This window comes from Vanacampus margaritifer, chromosome 11 (assembly GCF_051991255.1).
Source record: "Vanacampus margaritifer isolate UIUO_Vmar chromosome 11, RoL_Vmar_1.0, whole genome shotgun sequence".
Classification (NCBI taxonomy): domain Eukaryota; kingdom Metazoa; phylum Chordata; class Actinopteri; order Syngnathiformes; family Syngnathidae; genus Vanacampus; species Vanacampus margaritifer.
The window spans coordinates 11,157,926-11,181,375 of NC_135442.1; the positions used below are offsets into that span (position 1 = coordinate 11,157,926).

The 23,450-nt window shown below is 38.8% G+C and overlaps 1 protein-coding gene across 1 annotated transcript; it reads right to left on the reverse strand.

Annotated features, from left to right (window-relative positions):
• Positions 1-408: 408 nt before the first annotated feature.
• On the reverse strand, positions 409-22,811 carry LOC144060663 (uncharacterized). Its single transcript, XM_077580400.1, has 11 exons — positions 22,544-22,811; positions 15,311-15,408; positions 14,609-15,095; positions 14,425-14,525; positions 13,930-14,047; positions 9,928-10,020; positions 8,589-8,615; positions 7,244-7,258; positions 4,267-4,383; positions 3,609-3,668; positions 409-3,533 (listed from the first exon to the last, which is right to left on the reverse strand). Exons 1-11 carry the CDS (start codon positions 22,608-22,610, stop codon positions 3,499-3,501), a joined length of 1,218 nt encoding a protein of 405 aa, XP_077436526.1. The 5' UTR covers positions 22,611-22,811; the 3' UTR covers positions 409-3,498.
• Between the last annotated feature and the right edge of the window lie 639 nt (positions 22,812-23,450).

Here is a 23,450-nt window from a genome sequence, read left to right on the forward strand (position 1 = left end):
TTAGAAACATTTTTGTGATGATGATTAGATATTGACAGTTTACAAATTGGGGCACCACTATACTTCTGTTTGAATTATTTATTATGTGTTTGGTACATAGTATTAACAATAATACTTTTTACAGTGTAAAAATGAATGTGAATAATCATGCAGGAATTGTATAGAAATGTTTTACATTTGGGCGAGTACATAATATTTCACTTTGAAGGCCTTTATTGAGCCGTCACCATCAATCAGACAGTATGCAGGTGTCTCTGCAAATACCTGACATGTCAAACATTTCACGTTTACAACCGTTACTTTACGCTTGTCTTTTTTTTCTCCCTTCCTCCCTGCATTTTATGACTTAACATCTCACAGGTGCTGAAAAAGTAATTGACACATGCAGACAAACATAAAACAGACGACTCCCACTGAAACTGCTTGTTTTAATTCACCTCTTCAACATTATTTACACCACAAGTGCTTGATGACAAATATGAAGTATACAGATCCTACATTAAAAAAAAAACACACACACGCTGAATAGTCATAGAAAAGAAATGTCTCGATATTTTTAAAGGAAATCAGAGATTTGTGTTCATAACCTTGTTGCTTCTCCTAATCCAGATGTGCTAATAAGGCAGGACTGGTCCGCTGATGATGTAACAAAGTCAAGCCCAATGTGCGTACATTCTCGGGTGACAGCTTCAAAAGAAGACTTTTGTTTAAAATACATCACTGGCAATCAGGGATGGGCATAATTGATTTATTAATCATTAGGAACTATCAAATAAGGAGTCAGTTTTCTAACTGCTAAAAAGATTTCAAAGTAGCCTTAAGCTATTTGTGAGATGAGAGATGGGCACTGTACATAACATGCACTGTAAATAAGCGGCTGCTACATTGCTAGCGTGACTTAGTTAGGATGGAGTGTTGCAAAACATGATATGTTACCGGTTCGATGCTTTATTATTGGAATATACAATCAATTCAAAATGAAAAATAAGTGACTTACCGCGTCGCTGTAAGGCTACGTGCACGGAAAAAATTATTGCAAACACCTATCAGTCACATCTTCCCGGTCAAATTTTCTAAGACAGGCGCCCTCAAGTGCACTCAAAATGAAATCGGGTGGATCTTTATTTTTGTGCCAGGGATTGTCTAGATTTGCGTGTTTGTGAATTTGGTAGACATTACACCTTGATAGGAGTTATGGCGTATTCTATTGCACGCCACTTGGCGCATCTGCCAACTTGGTGTCCAAAAGTAGACTAGAGTTTAGACTACCTAAAAGAAGGTCTAAGTTGTGGCGCAGGTGAATTTGATTGAGGCTCAGGCAAGATTACTTCTACTTGAAAATACCAAAAGAAAGAAAACGCCACCTATGAGCAAAGTTAGACTTTGCTCTGTTTGAAAATATGGCCTCTAATTGGCTAGTTGGTTTGAAAATAAGCGGACTTTAGTGATCCAACAATTTATTGATCATTTATATATTTCCGATGATTTATTAAGAAAATGTATTCAAATTAGCCCATCCCTTGTTATTGCGATTTTAATCAAGGCATTTTAAAACAAATCTTTGATGAGACATTCTGCAGCGTCCAGCTCATACATTGTAATGTATTAATATCTGATATCACACATAATTGTGGCCAGACTGTTAGTAACAGCCTTTGTCATGTACAGTATTGCAGCCGTCTGGCGTTTTTTTAAAACACCCTATTGAACCAATAAGCAGCAAGCAAGGATTAAAGGGAGCACGGCTACTGTAAGGCAACAGAAAAAAAGACATTCAGATGTTAGTAGTTTGTGCTACAGTATATAATCAATCATTGTCGATGCGGTCCCGCATATTTAGGCAACTCTCCACAATAACAATCACTAATAAAGATACCACACGCTATTCAAAAACAATCAGTCTGAGGCGCCTCACAATAGACATTGGATCGGATTTAAATAGAAAAAATGGTGATTATGGTAGAAAAAGACAGCTGGCTTGAACAGATTAAGAGGCACACATTGATGAGTCGTAGGTAGTAGTAGACACTGTACAATGCACCCATGGGCCACAATACTAATTACATCTTCATGTGTAATTTATTTTATTTCGAATAAAATTAGGAATATGTAAATGTGTTTTATTTCAATCACACAATTATTTAATGAGATAAATGACAACATTTCAATTCATTTTTCAGTTGTAGATTTCAAGTTGGAGAATTTTTAACCATATCATAGTGGATTATTATGACACTGAAATAACTCAAAAAAATGATGTTGTATTTTACAAGACGCTTGATGAATGCGTCGCAGTGCACTAAATCAACGGCATTGCTTACTTAATATGTTCAGAATCTAATTTGTGTATAAAAACATTGGATTTAAATGTCTTCGTTCCTGCTCGAGTCGACTGGATTTACCGCAATTTAAATGTGCAGGTGAGTCTTTTTAGTTGTGTCTTGGAAATGCGTTCAAGAGCGCTTCAGGCCCAAACATCAAAGAGAGCATCTCATTAAAGAGACATTCAGTGCGTCCGCACACGGGACAAGCCAGACTGGGACAGTGAAGGCACTCTAGAAAAACTAGACTGACAACATCTAGTACAAAATACAAAACTCACAGTGACACTTGGCCGAAAGCCACTAAAACGCTATTCGAACACCTCTTATAATACACCTAAATGAGCAAAAGTATTGGGACGCCATGCAAGGCCGCTAACAGCTTCTTTTCTTTTGGGTGGGGATATTGCCCTGCAGCCCATAAGTCCACAATCGTCAATCAACCTTCTGGAACAGAAAAGGAGCCGTTGCCAAATCCAAATCAGTCCTGATAATTTTGTTTATTGTAGAAAGGGTCCCCCAAACGTAAGTCAAAAATTCAGTTTTCCGAAATGTATTTTTGAGAGATGTGCAGTTTCTCTTTATCATAGAGTATATCTCAATGTTTACGCAATACATGATATGTTCCAGTAAGTTTGGGAAACCCTGACCTAATATCTCAACTCAAGTTACAAATCGATACATGTATCCCGCTTATCATGATTTTTATTTTTTATAATTTTTTGTGAGCAGCATTATTATGTCTTTATCAATTATTATGCTATTAAGTGAATATTGTGGCTGGTTTGAAAAAGTTAAACCCTGTCATTATACAACAATAGAATTGACATAAAAAAAGATATCAGTCACAGTGTTGTTTTGTTGGTTTTTTTCAATCCTATAAATGGATGGGCGTGTCTCAGTAAAATTATAAAAAAGTATTTCGGTCATGAAATCGTATCAAGTTTGGACAAACAAACGTCTGGCCAATTGTCATTAGCAAATCAAGTTGCTTTAGCCACATACTGTGCTAATGAATACACACTCTTTCAGACACACACACATACATACACAGAGAGACACACAGAGCCCCCAATGGGGGCCTCACAGTACTGCAGCTCCACAGTGGATAAAGCCTAACAGTGAGCTTGCCACTTTGCTTGACTGTGGTTGGTCCAAGTCGAGTCACGTGATCAGCTCAGCTCTGCGAGGAGTTCAGCAGGTTGCTAAGGACTATAAAAAAAAAAAGACACCATAAAAAAATGATGCAGCTAATATTGTGCATATGTGTGTGGGCGTTTGTTGTACCTTGAGGGTCCGACTGAGCCTCGCCTGCGTCGGCTTTGCGCGCAGCCTCGGGGTCTTCTTCTGAAACAGGCAGGCAAGACGTCACATGTCACTTTGGAAAAACGCTTAGCCAATCAAATCTCTTCTCATCGGGACACATCACACCCCCATGAACGTTTGATCTCTGAAATAAAATCTTTACTGAACTTGCGATTACCTCACGTGAACTTACAAAGTCAGGCAGAAATCCTGTGCGTCCAAATATGGTCAACCTCATATTTTTTCAAAAATCCATACAATTTGTCTTTCCCCATTTTGTCAGTTTTTTTTAAAATAACTTATTCAACTCAATTTAAAGTGTTGAAACAAATCTCGAGTCCCCTTTGGCAGTTTCAGTTTTTGTTGACATGATGTGTGTATGCTGGTAAGCCTTCCTACAGCACTGAATGAACCGTTCAAGTTGACTGTAAATAAACAAAGATGCTGAATTGACAGTATTAAGACAATGTTTGTGTCTGTATTGATGGTGATAACACCATTTTTCCACCTGACTTTGCGGAAAAACATCTCGTTTCACATCATGCTTGGGCAAATTCTTTAAGACTAGCTAGTTTAAATGTATGCTACATTGTATCTATATATCGCGGCAGTCCCGGTAAAGAGACAAGGACGTCCGTACCATGCAAATTCTTGAAGCAGAGTTTCTTCTTCTGGTAGGTAAAATATGCCGTGCCTGCTCCCACAACGGCCACACCTACGGCGCACAAAATGGCCGCCAAGGAGCCCGAGCCAGTTTCTAAAAGCCACAAACAAATACATTCAAAACACAATCATGGCAGCCTCCGGTGTCTGTGTGGGTCATTCATGCAGAAGAAAATGGAATGTTATAAAGAAAAGAGTAGAATATTTGGGTGGTATTTTGAAAAGTTAAACCGCTAAGTGTAGCCTACAACAGGGGTGTTCAAAGCTTTTCATTTGAGGGCCGCAGACAGAAAAATGGAAGGATGCAAGGTCACTTTGAAATTCTTTTTTAATTTATTAACTACACTAAAATCAATCCATGAAGCAAGCAATTATCGTTTACATTTTCTAGTCATTTTTGAAAAAAAATGCTACATAACAGCTTTATGTTATGTGGCAAGGCAAAGAGTTGAGGGTTTTCAAGATTTTGGTGTGACCTTGGCTCTAGACTAGATCCACACCTGCACTGAATAGCGACAAAAATCCATTTTCACATTCAGAAAAACTGTAGTAAGTTGACCATTTAAAAAAACAGTTACTTGAGGAACATTTATAATCAGACCTTAACATAGAACAGTAAGTGAAAGAAAGTATTTTTACCTCTAAAATTTAATTATATAAATCCCCACAGTGTTTTTATGTGTTATTTTGGTCATGAATAGTTTATTTGTATTATCGTATATCTAGAAACGCTCTATAGACCAATTTATTACAGCTAGCGGTGTCTATTTGTATATGTCGCAAGGCGCTGAAAATTGAATGGCAGGTCGCAAATGGCCCCCGAGCTGTAGTTTGGACGTCCCAGGTTGGTATTTGCGTATTTATTTAATATTTTTAATATATTAGATTAAAATGTGTAAAACGGCATTATACATGAATGCAATTTAATCAATATAATAAATTAAAACTAATTTTGATTATATATATATTTGTAATTATTGTATTTATTTATATATATTTTTTTATGCTTATTTTATTTTATATTTGCATATGTTAAATAACTTAATTATTTACAATAATAAAAATGAACATCAATGCAAAAATAAATGTGCTTAATTTATTAAATAAAACCCTAAAATTAAATACGTTGAAAACAGCTGCAGTGCGCAATGTTTGCAAGCCATTTTTGTAATGCCGTTCATATTTAACGGTGTGTGTTTTGCATGGCCACATACCACACAGATTACAACAGTTTATTAGACATGAAGTTAACGTGTTAGAATTCCATGCGTGACTGAGAGTTTCAGGTGGACTAGAAAATCTCAAAGGAAACGTTTCCTGTGTTTGTCAGCGTGTGAGCGAGAGAATGATGAATGTGCTTATTATCGCAGTTAGCGCTCTTATGTTGTAATTATCACCAATAAAAACATTGACAGTGGCGACATGGCTCAGTCTACAGCTGTGACCTGGTTGCCATGGCAACACAGATCTGAATAATTTTCATGCCGAGTCACGAGTCATGTCGAGTGATTTTTTTTGTTGCCCCGCCCCTAATAATCATAATGGCAGGATGTTGTGCCGCCACTGTAACACAATGACGGCGAGGAAGGATGTCTGGGTGGAAAGGGGTGAAGTGAGGGAAAGAAAGAAAGGAATAAAGGCGGCCATTTAAAACAGTTTGACATGATGAGTCAGAAAAGAAATTAAGCCAAATATGCATGTGGGGGTGTAATGAGTCATGAAACGCACGCATGGATGACGCATCGTGATGTCTGATACAGAGCGATGCTGTGATTGTGAATTTGGAGGTGTACCTAATGTTGTGGCCTAACTAGAGCAGCCATTTCCGAAGCTTTTTACAAAACCTGACACACTATACGTCGAAAATGAGGACAACAGCAAAGCATTTAGCACATTTGGGTGGAAATGTTTGTATTACTCAAAAAATAAATAAATAAATAAAACTGGATGCTTTGTAATTACATTTTAATCAAATACAAATATTTGTGACATGATCTGCATTGTTTTGAGTATATTCATTTTGTCAGTCCGGTTCTTTGCGTCTACCAATCAGCTCCCTCGGCAGTAGTAAACACCTCTAGGCCGTAAAAATAAAACAAATCTATGGAAAAACAAAGTACGGCGGTGATTGAGTGCCCTTACGCTGCTGCGCAAATTAGTTCATTTAGTGACGTTCGTAACCTCGAAAATGTCAACAGACGACCTCGAACATAAACAGTTGTTTAACATACTGTAAGCCGCGTGGGTGTCAAATTGTTGCCAGTTGTCAAAAACAAATCAAAACACTTCCACTTCCATGTGGATTAGAAATGCTAATGCTAAAAAATAACGCTAGCAACAAAGTACAGTGAACTAATCACAAATTCTACATAGACCACCTATATTTTGTTTCCTTCTGTAACGGGTAACTAACATGTCACAAGACGGCGACAAAACACAAACACGTTAAAGTGATGCGTAACTTGACCGTTTTACAATAAGTGCTTTAAGTTGGTTTTGCTTTCTGTGCTGTTCATTCAAAGAACGAGACAAAGGCACATACTGTACAGCAAAACAATGAGGATCATTATCAGGACTGCCCAAATTTCTTCTCATCTTTCAGTGAGGGAGACGAGCTAACCTTGCTGGTGGCAGAATGGTTTACGCTAGCTCTGGTGTCTGTGCTTGCTGCAACATGCTTGAGGGAAAGCGTGGGATTGAAGCGTTTCGGTGATAAGCGAAACTCCGTGTTGCACAATTTGCACACTGCAATTTGCTTGTTGATTTATCATTGAAGTGATTTATTAAAATCTGTAAATTCAATGGTGTTTTTGTTGGACTATAATTATGAGAAGCACATTTGGAAAGTTGTTTAATGCTGTTGTCATGCAGTAAAAAATGGGAAACAGGAAGTACACAGGTGGTTGGTGGTGTTCCACACACACACACACACACACACGCACGCACAAACTCACCTTCACCATCAGCGTCTGATGGAAAAAATGAAAAGAAAAGAGAGATCAAATTCTTTATTACACTTGTGTAGCAGTGATTTTAAAATCTTGCTTAAAATCTTGCCTGTGGCTCATGCAGATTTTACAATGTTTATTTTTTATTTTGTCTACGCAATGGTGCCTTGACTTAGAATTTCAAATTATTACGTGACCACGCTCAAAACTGTTCTGACTGTGTCAGGTCATGGGGTCATTGTGTTATGATCAAAAATATCAGTTGCTATGCAGTTACTATGTCCCTTATGACGATAATATTTGTTATTGCATTAGCCACTCTTCATTTGCCTAGTCTATGCAGTTACTATGTCCCTTATGATATGTCAGTTGCTAGTTGCTATGTTCCTTATGATAAGGTTTGATGATGTATTAGCCACTCTTAGTTTGTCTAGTATCATGCAATTGCTATGTTCCTTATGATGATGAAGTTCTCAACTGCTATGCAGTTGCTATGGCCCTTATGTTGAGAATGTTTGATGCTGCATTTGCCACTTTTAGTTTGTCTAGTCTTATACAGTTACTATGTACCCTATGGTTATGTCACTTGCTATGCCCCTTGTGTTGGTGAAGTTCTCAGTTGATGTGCAGTTACTATGTCCCTTATGATGATAATGTCTGATGATGTATTGGTCACTTAGTTTATATAGTCTTATCCGGTTACTATGTCCCTTATGATTATGTTTGGTGCTGTATTAGCCACCCTTAACTTGTATAGTATTATACTGTTACTATGTCCATTGTGCCATTGTCAGTTGCTATGTTCCTTATGATGATGCTATGCAATTACTATGTCCCCTTTTGATGGCATCAGTTGATATGCAGTTACTATGTTTCTGTAATTGTCACTCTTATTTAGGTTCTGTATTTGTGACTCTTATTTTGTCATATAAGCTTTTATTTTCTGCCATATAGAATTGTGAGTTACTGTATGACACTATTGTCACTATGTTGAGGTTCCTTAGCCGAGGATTCTCTCAACACGTTGAGGTTTCTTCGATGCAAGTTATTTTCCATGTGGTCTGTTACGGTTTCTCCGTTTTGTTCGAGGCTATCTGAATTCAGCCCTGCTCTCTGTTGTTACTTTGTATTTTTGTACATAGAGACTCTCTGTTTCCCAACTTATCTTGTCTGTGTTTGGATGCTTGCAACTAAAAAAAGAAAAGATTGCTTGTAGCTATAAAAACACACACACAAAAAAACTAGTCGGGTCACTCGTAAGTCAAGGTACCATTCTACATAAATCCAGTGATGCCGGGGGTTTGACCCAATACTTTTGTCCGTACACGACACATAATAGGGGACTGCTTACCTTCTGCTGTGGCTTCGGCAATATGTGCTACGGAGAAGAAGAAAAAAAGAAGATGTTAAGGGCAGCTAAAGTCTAAAAATTCAAGAGCTTTTTTTGACCTCGTTTGTACATGTGTCGTCATGACTGCCTTAGCACCTGCTTCAACTTGTCCCACAAAGCCACTAATGACAGAGTACACAGGAGGAGTGCCTTTTACTCGATTATAATGATTAAACTGACTTGGATGACTCAGCTTTCAGGTGGAGAATAAAAGGTCTTATTGTCAAAATGGAAAGAAAAAGCACTGCGTGGGAAGTATTAGTAAGATGTGTTAAATCACACTGTAATGGTCCAACGAACTTTTGGGTGTAAGTATAACTTTCAGGTTCCAGGTAAAGCAAGCATACTTTATGAACCAAAGCTTTGGACTGATTTGTGATCCTTTAAATGGGTTAACTAAGATAAACTGACGTGATGTGAAGTGAAGTGGACCAAAACTTGGAACAAAATATGCATATATATTAGGGGTGTGCATCTCTCTCACAAAAAGCGATTCGATATGGTTTTTGATCAAGCAAAAAGGGGAACGGTACTAAGGGTGCGAAATGATTCAAAGACGGTTAAATTTGAAAGTGGATCGATTTGGTTCAGTTCGACTCAGTGGGATTACGTTTCGATTCGATGCGGCTCAGTTTGAGAGTGCAATGACTTGTTGGTTGTCATTTTACCTACACTTGAATGAATTTATCAGAACTGTAAATGTGTCCAATAAATTTCAATTTAATATATTTCAAAGCGGAACGATTCGATTCCGTTCAATCAAAAAATGGTTCTTCGGTTGTAACTGGTTTTAGATACTAGGCGCGTAACAAAAACTATTTTGATTGGAAAAAAAGTTGGTTTTGATTTAAAAGATGTGAATGCATCTTAACTGAACTGAGCCGTATCGAATCGAATCATAATCCCACTGGATAGAACCAAATCGAAAAATGTAACAAGCTGAAATTCTGAAGAGTGGGACAATTTTCATTTGAACAAGGCTTCTAAATAATTATTTGAATATCAAAAATAATTGATGAATCTGATAATTGATTAGTTAGATTAATTGTTAACTGTCAAAGCAGAGGGAAACTTTTTAAACAATAAACAACTCTTAAAAATTATACAGATTTGAAACAGAGACAAATATGTCTTAAGTCATTCCCACATAAAATACATTTTAAGAATTCAGCCAATAGTTAAAGCAAAAGGAAAATGTGTGAAGATAGAACTGTAGACGGAACTTGAAAAGCCCCTTTCCACGGATCTTCATACATGTTTATAGTATAGTGTTCCTATTTCAACATTTGAAGCTACTAACCCACTGATCCGGCACTGTTGCTCCTCCCTGAGTGGGCTGGCATGTCCTGTGCATCGCCTTGTGACAGAGCATCTTCCAAGTTAAAGCCTCCATCTGACAAAACACACACACACCGGTGAGCGAAAGGCCAAATTAATCCCTGCAGGTCACTTTTCATCCATCTCCACCCAAGTGGGATATTGTCCAGATGTTCCCCCCGACCCCGGCAAGACGAAGGAGTCTCTTCCCACCGTCACCATAGCAACCTCACCCGTCCATCATCATGTCATTCCCCCCACGGCTATAAGTAAAAGCCTCGCAGAGCTGTGCTCAATAACAGGCCCGTAATAATAACAGCAAAGGGCGTTGACCGTGATTGTGTGAACTGGTGATGACATGCATTTTAGGATATCATCACACAGCAACAATACATTATAGCCTCACACTGTGCACTTTGGGGAAAACCCGGGAAGATTTATACAGCATGTACAGTGTAAGGCAGGGCAGGTCAAAGTAGCATCGGTATATTATTTACAGTACGTGGTAGTTTAGTTTCGGTTTCAGGCAGTGAATTCTGATTATAAATCAGGCTTGGATGAAAAACAACTTTCTTTTTGGATGATAAGCCAGGTTAAGCCAGATACCTGCAATGTCATGAGTTAATATCCAACCAGTAATACAGCATAAAATATATTGACACAGTTTATTGACATAAAAAATGGAGGTTGCGAACATACATCTAAAAAAAATTATAGTAAAAATGTCACCTCGGCGCATTGAAAAAAGTGTCACTCTGTAATTTTTTCTAGGGCAAGGTACATTTCTATATGACAGAATAAAAACCTTTATGACAAAATAAGAGTGACAAATACAGGACCATAGCAACTGACAACATCATCACAAGGGACAAATACAGAACCTTAGCAACTGCATTGCAACTGACAACATCACAATGGCCCAACCTATATGACAAAATAGGAGTGATAAATACAGCAGTCAGGACCATTATAACTGCATAGCAACTGACAACACTATTGTGACAAGTGAAAAACACAAGGCAGTAGCAACTGCATAGAAACTGACAATATTGTGACAAATGACAAATACAGGACCACAGTAACTGCATAGCAACTGACAACATTAACCGCATTGTGACAAGTGACAAATACAGGGCGGTAGCAACTGCATAGAAACTGACAACATTGTGACAAGTGACAAATGCAGGACCATAGTAACTGCATAGCAACCGACAATCTTAACATTATTGTGACGAATAGAGGACCATAGCAATTGCATAGCAACTGACGTCATCATGACAAGGCACAAATACAGGCCTGTAGCAAATGCATAGCAACCAACAAGATCACAATGACCCAAGTAAAAAGACAATAAGAGTGACAAATACAGGACCGTAGCAATAGCATAGTAACTGACAACATTATCGTGACAAGGGACTAATTCAGGACCATAGCAGTGGCATAGACCCAATCAAAATCACAGTCGCAACCAAAAAATAGGCCTAAAATTGGAGAGTTTGTAGTAAAAAAAAAAAAAAATTGGGACGTATTTGTTACTGTCCTTGTGATCTGAGAGTGGTAAATGAATTGTACATTCCAACAAATCAAACTTCAAACAGATACCATTGTTATTGTAATACTCCATGAACGTAGGAGCCATGGCTAACGTTAAAGCTAAAGCTAGCTTGGTATTGCTAATTTCATTAAAGATGGTTACATAGTCGCTGTGAATTTGACAATCATGCTTGTGCACATTAATGAGGGGCGTAACTTAGGTTGGACAAAAAATATGCTTTTAAAGTCGGACAAAACTTGCAGGACTTCATGGAGACCCAGTCAACATGAAATTAAAATTTAAAAACATGAAAGACAAAAGTTTTGACCTTGGAAAAAACTGTCCAATGTTTACTATGGGAGAAAAATAATAATTGCAAATTATCCACAAATAAAAGGTCAAGCAGCATCCGAGCTGTGTTGGACCTTCAACCGTATTGTTATTCATAACTGATAAAAACGAGGCTATCCAATCAGGGAGGAACTGACACAGCACAGAGCTAATATTTAACAGATGAATAACGGCTGAAGTGAGAACAAGGCGTGGAATAAAAAAAAAAGTGAATCAAAAATGGACATAAAAAAACCCCAGACTTGTACAGACAAATGAAGGGCGATACCTCCACAGTCAGTCAATAAGTCACACTTGCTTATAACATAACCACTCTTAATTCAAGGTGAATTAACCACAAGTCACCCATCTCATAACCTGTCAAGGTCGTTTGTGTTCAAAAGAGAACCTCCTAAAATGACGTTTCATATTAATGTACTGGAAAAACAGGGAGTTGCCGTCCAATATGAAACAGGAGATCGCATGAGAACTTGGACAAGTGTCAAAATGAATGATTACGCAACATTTTTGACTTTTATTCCATGGATATTCATGGGGTCACGTTACAGCATGACGCACTGGCGAAAATGCAGCGGTTATTCAGAAAGAAGAGCTCACACACACCAAACACAAATGTTATTTTTCATTAGCTTCAAGCTATGATATAGTTCGCGGTCAAAGGGTGATATAGCGGTTAGCATGTCTGCCTCAAAGTTCGGAGGTTCTGGTTTCAAATCTGGGCTGCGGCCTTCCTGTGTAGAGTTTGCATGTTCTCTCCGTGCTTAAGTACTCTGGCTTCCTCCCACATTCCAAAATATGCATGTTAGATTTACTGAAGAGAAGTTGTCCACAGAGGTGAAGGTGAGTATTTTCATGTTTTCCATAATCTTGCATTGTACGCTCTGGTAGTAATTTCAGTAAGATACTTTTTATTTCTTTATTTTGCTTTTAAATGTCTTTTTTGTTTGTTTGGCTTTGCTACGATGTGAAGTACACTGAGTTACCTTGTGTATGAAATGTGCTATATTGTACATTGCTAACATTGGTAGAAAATCCTACTTAATACAAAACAGTAAATTGATTTGCATGTACGTATAAACGTAATTGCAAATACTTTCAAACATACTTATAGGTTAAATGCTAAAAACTTAGCCTTTTTTCCCCCATAATGCTACAGGGTATTGACTTGCGCGTGCCCAAAATTATGAGAGTTTTTAGTTTTTAACATTTAGCATACAAGTGCGTTGGAACGTATTTTGAAAGTACGTTCCAAATCCGATGTGCTTGCAAATATGTTCAAACATACTTGTATGCTAAATGCTAAAAACGTAGCATTTTTGCCTATGACGCCACAGGATATTGACTTACGCATGGACAAAATTATGAGAGTTTTTGTTTGTTTTTAGCATTTAGCCTACAAGCACGCGTTTGCACCGTATTTGCAAATACACCGGAACGTATTTGCATGTATGTTCCAACTTCCAACGTACATGCAAATACTTTCAGACATCCTTGTAGGCTAAATGCTAAGAATGTTGCATTTTTTCCCATAATGCCGCAGGGATTGACTTAAGCATGTGCATACCCAGTGGCATTATGGGAATTTTTAGTTATTAGCATCTAGCATTTAGCCTATAAGTGCGTTGGAGCGTATTTTAAAAGTACATTCCGAATCCGATGTGCTTGCAAGTTTGTTCAAACATACTTGTATGCTAAATGCTAATAACTTAGCATTTTTGCCCATGATGCTACGGGATATTTACTTGTGCATGCCCAAAATTATGAGTTTTTTGTTTTGTTTTTAGCATTCACCTTGCAGACATAAGAATAAATGATAAAATTACGAATAAACAATGTTAAGTTACTTAATGTATTGGCATAATGTAGGTCAATTGCTAAAAATGTAGTTTGTTTTTATTTTTTTTACTTGCATGCGCAAGTCATTATCCTGCGGCATTACGGGAACAAATGCTAAGTTATTAGCAATAAACATATTTGCAAGTACGTTTGAATGTATTAGCAAGTATGTTCAAACATAAAACATGATGACTCCACACTGGTTATTATACATATAGCACATCTGAATGTGTATCGTTCCTAAACAATACGGCTCATCCTCACCTGAAGGGTCCTGCTTCTTTATTTCTGTGCCAACGTCCACTTCCTTGCCTGCATGAGCTGACTCGTCATGTGGCACAGCTGCATCTGCTCCTGCTGTGCCTTCATCTTCGGAGCCATGCTGTGAAAATGTTTTATTTAACATAGGGACTCTTGGACGGGTTAGAGAGGAACTAAATCCCCTCCAATTTCTATTTTTGCAAAAACAGATTGTATGTGGCAGCACTAGTCAAAACACGGAGTAATTAATCAATGTAAGGGTTCAACATCTTCAACGAAATCATCATAAACTGTACACCAGAAATGCCGCCAAAGCTCGAGTGGCGCTTACTTCGTCTGGTAACATAAAAAGCAGCTGACAAAGAAGATACGCACATTCAGAAAATAAAATGTTGACATCTTGGGTTTAGTTCCTCTTTAAAATGCAGTTTGTAATTTGTAGCAGAATCCAATTATTTTCCATAGAATAAAAGCCTTCCAAGGCTTCCACTAACTGACCTCTTCGTGGGCATGAGCTGCATCAGCGCTGGCGCTCGGTTGTTCGTCTACATCGGGAATGTCTTGTGCAGATTCTGGATCTTCTGGATCAGCTGCAGGAGCTGAAAGAGTAGACGGCAGACAGGAGATGTTTCAAGCCATCACCAAGTAGGAAGTCGTGTTGAGTGTGAACATTTCTTATCACCTGGGATTGATGGAGCCTCTGGTTCTGCTTCTCCTTCTGCTGTAGCCTCTGGTTCTGGTTTGGCTGCTGGTACTGCTGCATCCTCTGGTTCTGGTTTGGCTGCTGGTACTGCTGCATCCTCTGGTTCTGGTTCCCCTGCATCCTCTGGTTCTGGTTCCGCTGCATCCTCTGGTTCTGGTACGGCTGCTGATTCTACTGCATCCTCTGGTTCTGGTTCCCCCGCAGCCTCTGGTTCTTCTTCCGCTGCAGCTTCTTGTTCTGGTTCATCTGTAGCTTCTTGGTCTGCTGCTTCTTCTTCTTCTTCTTCTCCTTCTGGAACTGCCACTGCTTCTCCTGCAGTAATGTCTGGTTGTGAGTCAACTTCTGCAGGGTCCTCTGGTTCCGGGTCGGTATCTGACGGAGCCTCCGGTTCTGCTTCTCCTTCAGCTGGAGTCACTTCATGGTTTCCAGCTTCAGTGGGCTCGGGCTCATCTGCTGGTAGTATCTCCTGTATTTTACAGAAGACCAAAGTCTCACTACCTTGAGTAATCAATGGTGTAATTGATAGGTTAATCAATTCTATAAATATTCATTAGTGGCATCCCTAAATAAAATATTGTAACATAATGTTATATTTTTAGGGATTTAGCAATTTAGTGGTCTTTGAATGACGATTGCTAATGTGACCGGTTAGTCGGTTCCAACGAACCAACATGTCCTCACCTCTACTCCAGCTTCAGCGGCCTCCAAGTCTGCAAGCTCGACAATTTCGGGCTCCAAAGTTGAATGGACGGCAGCCTCCTCTGTTGGGGCCTCGTCATCTAAAAAACGTCAGTTAATGGAGGAAGACAGAGACATAATAAACAAAGAGTGAAGAGCTATGAGGAAGGAAATAAAAATAGAAGTGTCTTTGCATACGTGGAATACCATCAAGTGTGATATTAAACTTATTTACTGCAATTCGTTGGTACAGCAAACAATGTTTTATGATGACATTTTGATCCGGAAATGATTATTGCCCATAGGAAAAATACTTAATTGTGTTCAACATTAGCGGCTCCACTGCGTGTATTTGAATGAGCCACAAAGATATAAAACAAGACAGCTCAGGATTTGTATAACCGTTACATTAGTTGTCCATCTGTTACTTCGAACTTTTGCCTGAAAGGTAAAAACAGTTTCACCACATATTCCAACATGCACAACCTCCCTGACACGCACACACAACCCCGCCCTGTACTAATGTGTTCCTGCTGTAGCCACAATAGGATGACATCAATCATATCCAACCTGCCTCTACACCCCCCACCCCCCCCCCCCCTCACAAAAAAAAAGCTTGCATCCACCCTGGCATTGCGAGTGTGCACTAATGAGAAAATAAGAAGAGCCCGTCTTTGTTTGGCGTGCGCCTGTGCGTCTTTGAGACGGCGCTGTGACATTCTGCTGATGCGTGTGAGGAGCTGAGACAGCAAAGCCAGCAGCCTGACGGGCGGGAGCGTTGGGAGAGGCGTGCTTTTTTTTTTTTGGGTGTAAACCAAGGAGGTGACATCGGCCAAGAAGCGACATTGCTATTGACTTTGAAAGAAGCGACAATGTACTGATTATGGCAGCCCGGCGCACTAGTGGCTAGCAAGTCTGCCTCACAGTTCTGAGGCTCAGGGTTCGAATCTCGGCTGATGATTTGGCTTGCATGCGTTTTCTCCTGGTACCTGATTACTACCATATGACAAAATCATGCATGTTAGCTTGATAGAAGACTTTAAAAATTATAATTTGATCACAGTTGCTTGTGTACATGACTGGCGACCAGTCCAGGGTGTAGCTCACTCGAGATAAGCCCCACTTGAGGAGGACAAGCAAGCACGATATACAGAGGTGGCAAATCCAGGTCCAGAAAGTCAAAATCCTGCCACAGTTTGGCTTTAGCCCCAGGTGCTAGCTAGCTAGCTTGCTCCCTAAAAGGTAAACAAGCACTATGGGAGCTAGCTAGGACGCTAGCTAAAAGGTAAACAAGCACCATGGGAGCTAGCTAGGGAGCTAGCTAACTCCCATGGTGCTTGTTTACCTTTTAGGGAGCAAGCTAGCTAGCATCAGGGGCTAAAGCCAAACTGTGGCAGGGTTTTTACATTCTGGACTTGGATTCACCACCTCTAACGATATAAAACAAATGAATACACTGACTGAATATAATGATTTAAGTGCCATTACTGTCATGGAAAACGATTCTTCATCTTCTCAACATTATATATGCAAGCTTGGTAACAGAACATCTCTGTTTGCCAAGTCAGTTGAGGCTCGAAGGTTAGCACGTCGCCTTCGTAAATCCTCCGAATGAGACAACCTGGCACGCTCCGAGCACTAACACACCTTCAAGGATCAACCAACAAAAAAAAGTTATGCATAAACAAACTTACAGTACTTAACATGCACCGACACATCTCAGCGGCACGTTGAAAAAACACACCCACACACAAACAGCCGAAAAGCACACCCGCATGCATGCTGAGTAAATGCGATAAGAGCGACGTTGTTGGTTGTTTTTCCCTACCTCGTGGCGCAGTGCCGAGGCCCGAGTCTAATGTAAACACAAGCGCTCAATCATTTATTTGAAGAGTCATGAGGCGGCAGATGTGTACGAGCTTGTAACGGAACCAGAGCAGGCTGCTACATGTCAGCAGACAAAGCCTTTGTCTTTTGACTAGGTGAAGCAGCATGCGGCTCATGGCAAAGGTTATTCTCGCCTCTGTGTTGAGTAACTGTAAACAAATGTGTTTTAGTGGCAGCAGCAGTGGTGTTACTCTATAAACTATAAAGACAACTGAGACAATATCACCATAAGGTGCCTTTGGGGATTTTCCATTGAACTTTTTAAATATAAATTAACTGCAAGCAGACAAAGTAAACAAACAGCAAAAATGTGTGAGCTTGCTGACAGGGTGGACATTTGTCAAAAATGCAAGCTGACTTTACAACATGATTCAGTTAGCAAGCTGACTGTATACCTTTTAACAAATATATTTCAAATTTCTGAAAGGTTGTTTTAATCAATTGATATTTCACTATGACAGAGTGGACATGTTAAACTTCACATCCAATTATACACATAATATGATGGAAGTGATGAAATATCAGTGAAATATTTACACTGAAACTATCCACTGTGTGAACTTGCTGACAGGGTGGACATTTTTGATAAATGTCCACCCTGTCAGCAAGCTGACTTTGTAACAGGATTCAGATAGCAAGTTGACTGTATGCAGTTTAATCTTTTGAATTTCTGGTGGCTATATCAATTGATATCCCTATGACACAGTGGACATGTTAAATTTGACAACATGCAATTGCACACGTAACTATCCACTGTTTTTGCCACCTTTGACAAAATACTGACCCTACCGAAAACATTATGGGGGTTTCTTTAGAGGGGCAGCTAGCCCATAATGACAGGGTGGACAGCAAATTCAGGGACACATGCAAAATGTATGAAATTTCAGAATGGTAAAATGTTACTTCAAACATTGCCTGTGCTGTGCAATTAATAAATAATATGCCTACCAAGCTGGCCTGTTCATTTTACATTAATTCCAAATTTCACTGTTGTATGGCAAACATGCAAAAAAAAATAAACATAATGAGATAGAATTAATTATATAACCATCCCTTGTTGAAAGAAGGAAAAAATCATTGTGTTTGTAGCAGTACTTAGAACATTGTGTTCCCATTTATCACTTCCTTTGCTAACTACTACCTTCACGCTCTTAAAAAAGGAGGGTGGGGGGGGGGTACCATTAACACCCCTCCCTCCATCTCAACGCTGCCAATATATACACAAAAGTACAGGACTCGCCTTAAAAGGAAAGGTGTTAACATTTTCAGCTTCACTTTGGGTGATTCTGTTTTGCATCTAAAAGGTTCTCACTGCTTCCTTTTCTTTCCTTTTGTCTCTCGCGCTCTCCTCGTTTCCTCGCCACATCTTTCCCTGGAGGCTTCTGACTCATCTGCGTCTCTGCGTGGTCGCACGCGATCCTCAGAGTCCAAACCACATGGTAATGTCAAACCAAAGCCAACAAACCCCGGACGTTAACCCTCGACTCGGAACAGTGAGGTGCAGCCTAACTTGAGGAACGAATGGCATTGTTAATAAATGCAGCAAAAATATATATCTGCATATTGATATTTTGGATTGAAATGTGAAATTGCCACATTTGTATTTTAATACATTCGAACGTACTTGTAGGCTAAATGCTACAAACATAGCATACAAGTATGTTCTACTAAAATAGTCAATAAGCACCAGAACAAAACAATGTGTTGACCTTAAAAATGGTGACCTCAACGTGTCCACAGAGTTGCTTGACGTCAAGGGTAAACTATCTAAATGACATACACCAACAATCAAATTGCAAGGTTTCTGTATTTTAGCTAGCAGGCTATTTTCTGATGCTAAACCATGGTTTAACAATACAGTATGGGTCGAAAGGAGCAGCATCATTGTGAAAATCAAATATAAATTCCTCCATCCATATTCATACTTGGCAATAAGAAAAAGTTCCTTGAAAAAAATGACATTGATTTATGAGCCAGTTTGTGTAAAAGTAATCATGCGATATGGACAGACTCTCTCATAGTGACATCCTGTATATTTATTTCTTCCGTTACATATGGGTTGCATTTTACGGGTGCAGTGGAGAAAGCAGAAAGCTTAACAAAGTCTTACAAACAAAACAGGCAAGGCACCACCTTAAGAAACTTTTCCACGTCTATCACGTTTCACGCCTTTTTAATGCAGGCACCACTATTATGATATGCCAAATATGGAACATTTCGCCCTGGCAACACATGATCAGCTTGCATTCAAACTTTGAAATAGAAATAATCCCCGAGTCAAACTTTCACCATCTTAAAACCATTCTAAAAGGGGAAGTCAAACTTAAACATTTCTTGACAATAATATGTTATATGTGACCTCACAAGTATAAACACGACATTCTGATTAATATTGCATTTGTGGAATATGAGTTGTGGATCAAGCCATTTTCATCCACCTCAGGGGGAGGCCATTTTGCTATTATACTATTAATTATCATAGTTGCTCATGGCTCAGACAACGACCAATCACAACTCACCTGTTTTCTGAAGCTGAGCTGTGATTGGTTGTTACCTGAGATTTGCGCAATTGTGATGTCATTTGCAGTCGACAGCAAGTGGCAAAATGGCCGCCTTCTGATACAGATTTTTTTTTTTAATTGCTAGATTTGGCTGCTTAACTCATATGAAATTAACACAATATTAACCAAAATATTCTATTTACACTAGTAGGGCTGCGTAGAACATATTATTGTCAAGATTTTTTTTTTTTGACTTCCCCAGTTAACTGGACATTCATTTGTTATCAACCTCAAGGGAACAGCCATTTTGTTGAAATTGGGCTCGCATTGCAAATGTCACGGCTTACTTGTTTTCTGGTTTGATTTGTGATGTTTACAATAAAGCAAGAAAGTAAGATTTGATTTGAACATTTTCCTAAAAGTGGAATAAATAAATAAATAAATAAATAAAATGTGTAAGCTGTACTGTGATTGAGCAATCTTTTTTCATAATTTTCGTAAACGATTATGATCTTACTTTCCTTTCATACAAAAGAAAAGTGAAACCAAGATCAGACTACATGAAAAAAATTATAATTGTGATGATTTATTGTGCCATTACGCCGAGCCCTACCCAAAACATTCCAACTGTGAGGCAGACATGCTAACCACTAGCGCACCACCACGCTGGCAAACAAGACTACCACATTAATGCCAACTTTCTTGATGGCTCACCTGCAAATGTTGTTTGTACTTGAACCAGAAACCAAACCTTGCTGTGAGTAATATCACACCTCATAGTGTGTTGATTTGTGCGTGCAGTCAGGCGATACGACCGCACACATTGTTGCGTCAGGTATTTCTCTCTATTGTTGTGTTTGTGGGACACAAGAGCAGTTTTCCCCAAACACGCACATAGTCAGTCACCAGAGGGCAGTTAAATGTGTAAACACACACCTGGCACTCATTATACAAGCCTTCATCTCAGCTGGGGAACCTTCCATTTCACTTGTTAGACTACATGTTCTGTACATTGTCCATACTCATGCATACATAACGCACACACATATGCTGAGGACCCTGCGGGGAGAGAAAGTGAAGTTGTGGGGTCTTTTCTCCAGCTGGATGTCTGCTCTGATTACATAGACACTCCCTGCGCATACGTCACGTTTATATCTTTACATAGGGCATAAAGGCTAACTAATACACACAAACAGGCGAGCAAGCACTTCTCTTGTTCCAGTGTCAACACATGCTGGCGGTTAAGAAAATGGTGTGAGGGGACACAAATGAGCATGTGTGCGTCTGGTTGCCTGTCGGTTAAAGCCATAAGGGAACCGGTAAAGCCACATTGCCCAACATCTCATTCGTCTAGCAAAGCCCAACCGCAGAAAGCTTGCTATCACTTTCATTGGCCACTTCATTAGGTACACATGCTAAACTTGCGGCTAAAAGTGAGGCTACTCTCCACTAGAGGGCGCCAGGGGATCTTGGGGAGAAAATGAGAGATGCAACAAATTTAAAATATATATATATATATTTTTTTTTTTTTTGGGGCCTAAGAAAAATAAACAAATTAACTTTTTAAATGGCTTGTATACTAGTACGGTGTATGCTACCCATCAAGTGTGAAATTAAACAAGTACATCTTTTATCTGCCTGTTTGTGAGCAAGAAGTTCTTACTTTAAATTGTGATGTTTCAATTCAGCAAATTTACTGAATACCAAGTCCATGAGGTAAGGTGAAGATCCAGAGCCACTTTCAAGTCTGAAATCTGAATACTGTACTTTTTGATGAGCGATATAAAACACCTGGGAACTGTTTTGATATATGAAAAAAAATGGAATGTTTCCTTTAAAAGGAAGTATTGATTTGTAGTTCTAACTGTAAATCTAGAAAATTACTTTGTTAACGTTTAAAGGATTTACATATTGTAAACATTGAGGTGCTAATACTAGTAGTGTCATTCTAATGGATTACTAATTTGCGTCAAATTGTTATTTTCTGCAAAAATCACCTATTTGAAATTTCCCAAGGTCAATGAGTTTTTTTAAATCTTGGAATGAGATAATTTTAGTTGGATGAATTCTAAATTTATCTTTAAATATGGAAAAAGAGTGTGGATGATAATTTGCACATGTTTACAATAATATTATGCTTACCTTTACCTTAAATTTCTCTTGGTACAAGGCACTGCAGTTACAGGTAAATCACATGCACAAACATACACATTAATGATTGTCTGACAGTGTCAATCAAACTATTTGTAAAGGCTGGCTTGATTGACATACTTGTATTGGATCTGATTATATTGTCTGGTGCAACCTAATGAAGTGTTTATGCAAATTACAAAGAAATGGAATACAGCATTACGAAGTGAACGCCTGGCAAAAGGGCTCTCCGTGGAGAAAATACTGAATTTAGTGATGCCATTAGGCTCCAGATTTCATAATTAATTATAATTATGGTTACATTTGCAAAAATGTCACGTCATCTTTTGACCCCTGAAAATTGAAGCATAAATTAGCTAAAATCCCTTCATGGTAAATGCAGTTTTTGCATAACAAAACCTCTTTGAATAAATCTAAAAGACTTCAATTTAATACCATGCCCTAGCTCAAATCCATTGGGGTGGCAAAATTACAGAATAACGAAAAATGTGCCGAATATTTCTGGACAGAAATGCAATTTAAGTATTAATTAAGTAAAGCAATTAAGTACATGACAGTGGGGCCAAGACAGCCCCTTGATTTCATTTATTCATCATCATTATTATTAATCGAGCTTGTTAACAGTCTGTATCGATACACAAACACTGCAATGGACAGTGAAGTCAGATAGATACAAAATCTTTTTCATCATACATACCTTGTGTGTTAGCACGTCCAGCCAACAAGCCTCCAAAGAGCAGAAGGATCCACAGGTATGACATCATTGAAACACGGCGCTCAGCGGTTCGAATGGACCGGGTTATGGTAGTTATTGGAAAATAAAGGTGGAAAGGTTCAGAAGGGGAGTGTGGGTGCCGGCAGCCGCGTCCAAGGTGCTGCGATGAGGTTCTCGCTCGCCTTTCAGCTTCTTTTGTCTCAATTGGAGGAGAGAAGGTTCCGGGCTTTATTAAGGTGGGCGGGGCTATATTTTTTTTCCCTCCCAAAATCAGACACACCGGGGAAGCAGACAAGGAATGAGCGGAGCCGGCTTTTCCCCCCTCTCGTTTAATTATCTTTTTAAATTTAAGACCCGTGTCACCCCTGGCCGTTTTGTCTCCCCCAAACTACACATTTAATAGTGTCTAAGTGAAAAATGTCACATACCTTAACTGACTCTAAATGGAAACACTATTTCCTGTTATGCGTTACAAATCACGACGGTCCTCAGTTTACGTCGGGGTTCCGCTTCTAGGACGTAACTCAATATTTTTTTACTTAAATTGAAAAACGTCATTAGCACAGTAGTCAAGTCAGAATCACTTCAACACTCTTGGTCATAAATTATTATTTAAACGAATAAATTTGGGGGTTAATTGAGCGTTGGTCAGTGGAGCAGAAGGGTCACACAGGCAAGAAATAAAACGATAAGAGTACTTACTGTATTATAAATCGCAGTCATGCTTCTTTTTTTCTTTAAACCGTTTGAACGATTTTGGATTTTTTTTTTTAATGGTTAAAAAAAAGACAGTTACAATAATTTAATGGATTTGAATGTTTACATGTTCATTAATAATCCTTACAGATGCACGACAGGAACTCAATTTAATTTATTTCTTATTATATTA

Bases quoted from the DNA above. Each gene is read 5' to 3' on its own strand.
- LOC144060663 (XM_077580400.1), bottom strand. From the start codon at position 22,610: ATGATGTCATACCTGTGGATCCTTCTGCTCTTTGGAGGCTTGTTGGCT. The intron at 15,409-22,543 runs GTATGTATGATG...GACGTTTTTTAG, and splicing joins TGGACGTGCTAACACACAAG to ATGACGAGGCCCCAACAGAG. The intron at 15,096-15,310 runs GTGAGGACATGT...TGTAAAATACAG, and splicing joins CCGCTGAAGCTGGAGTAGAG to GAGATACTACCAGCAGATGA.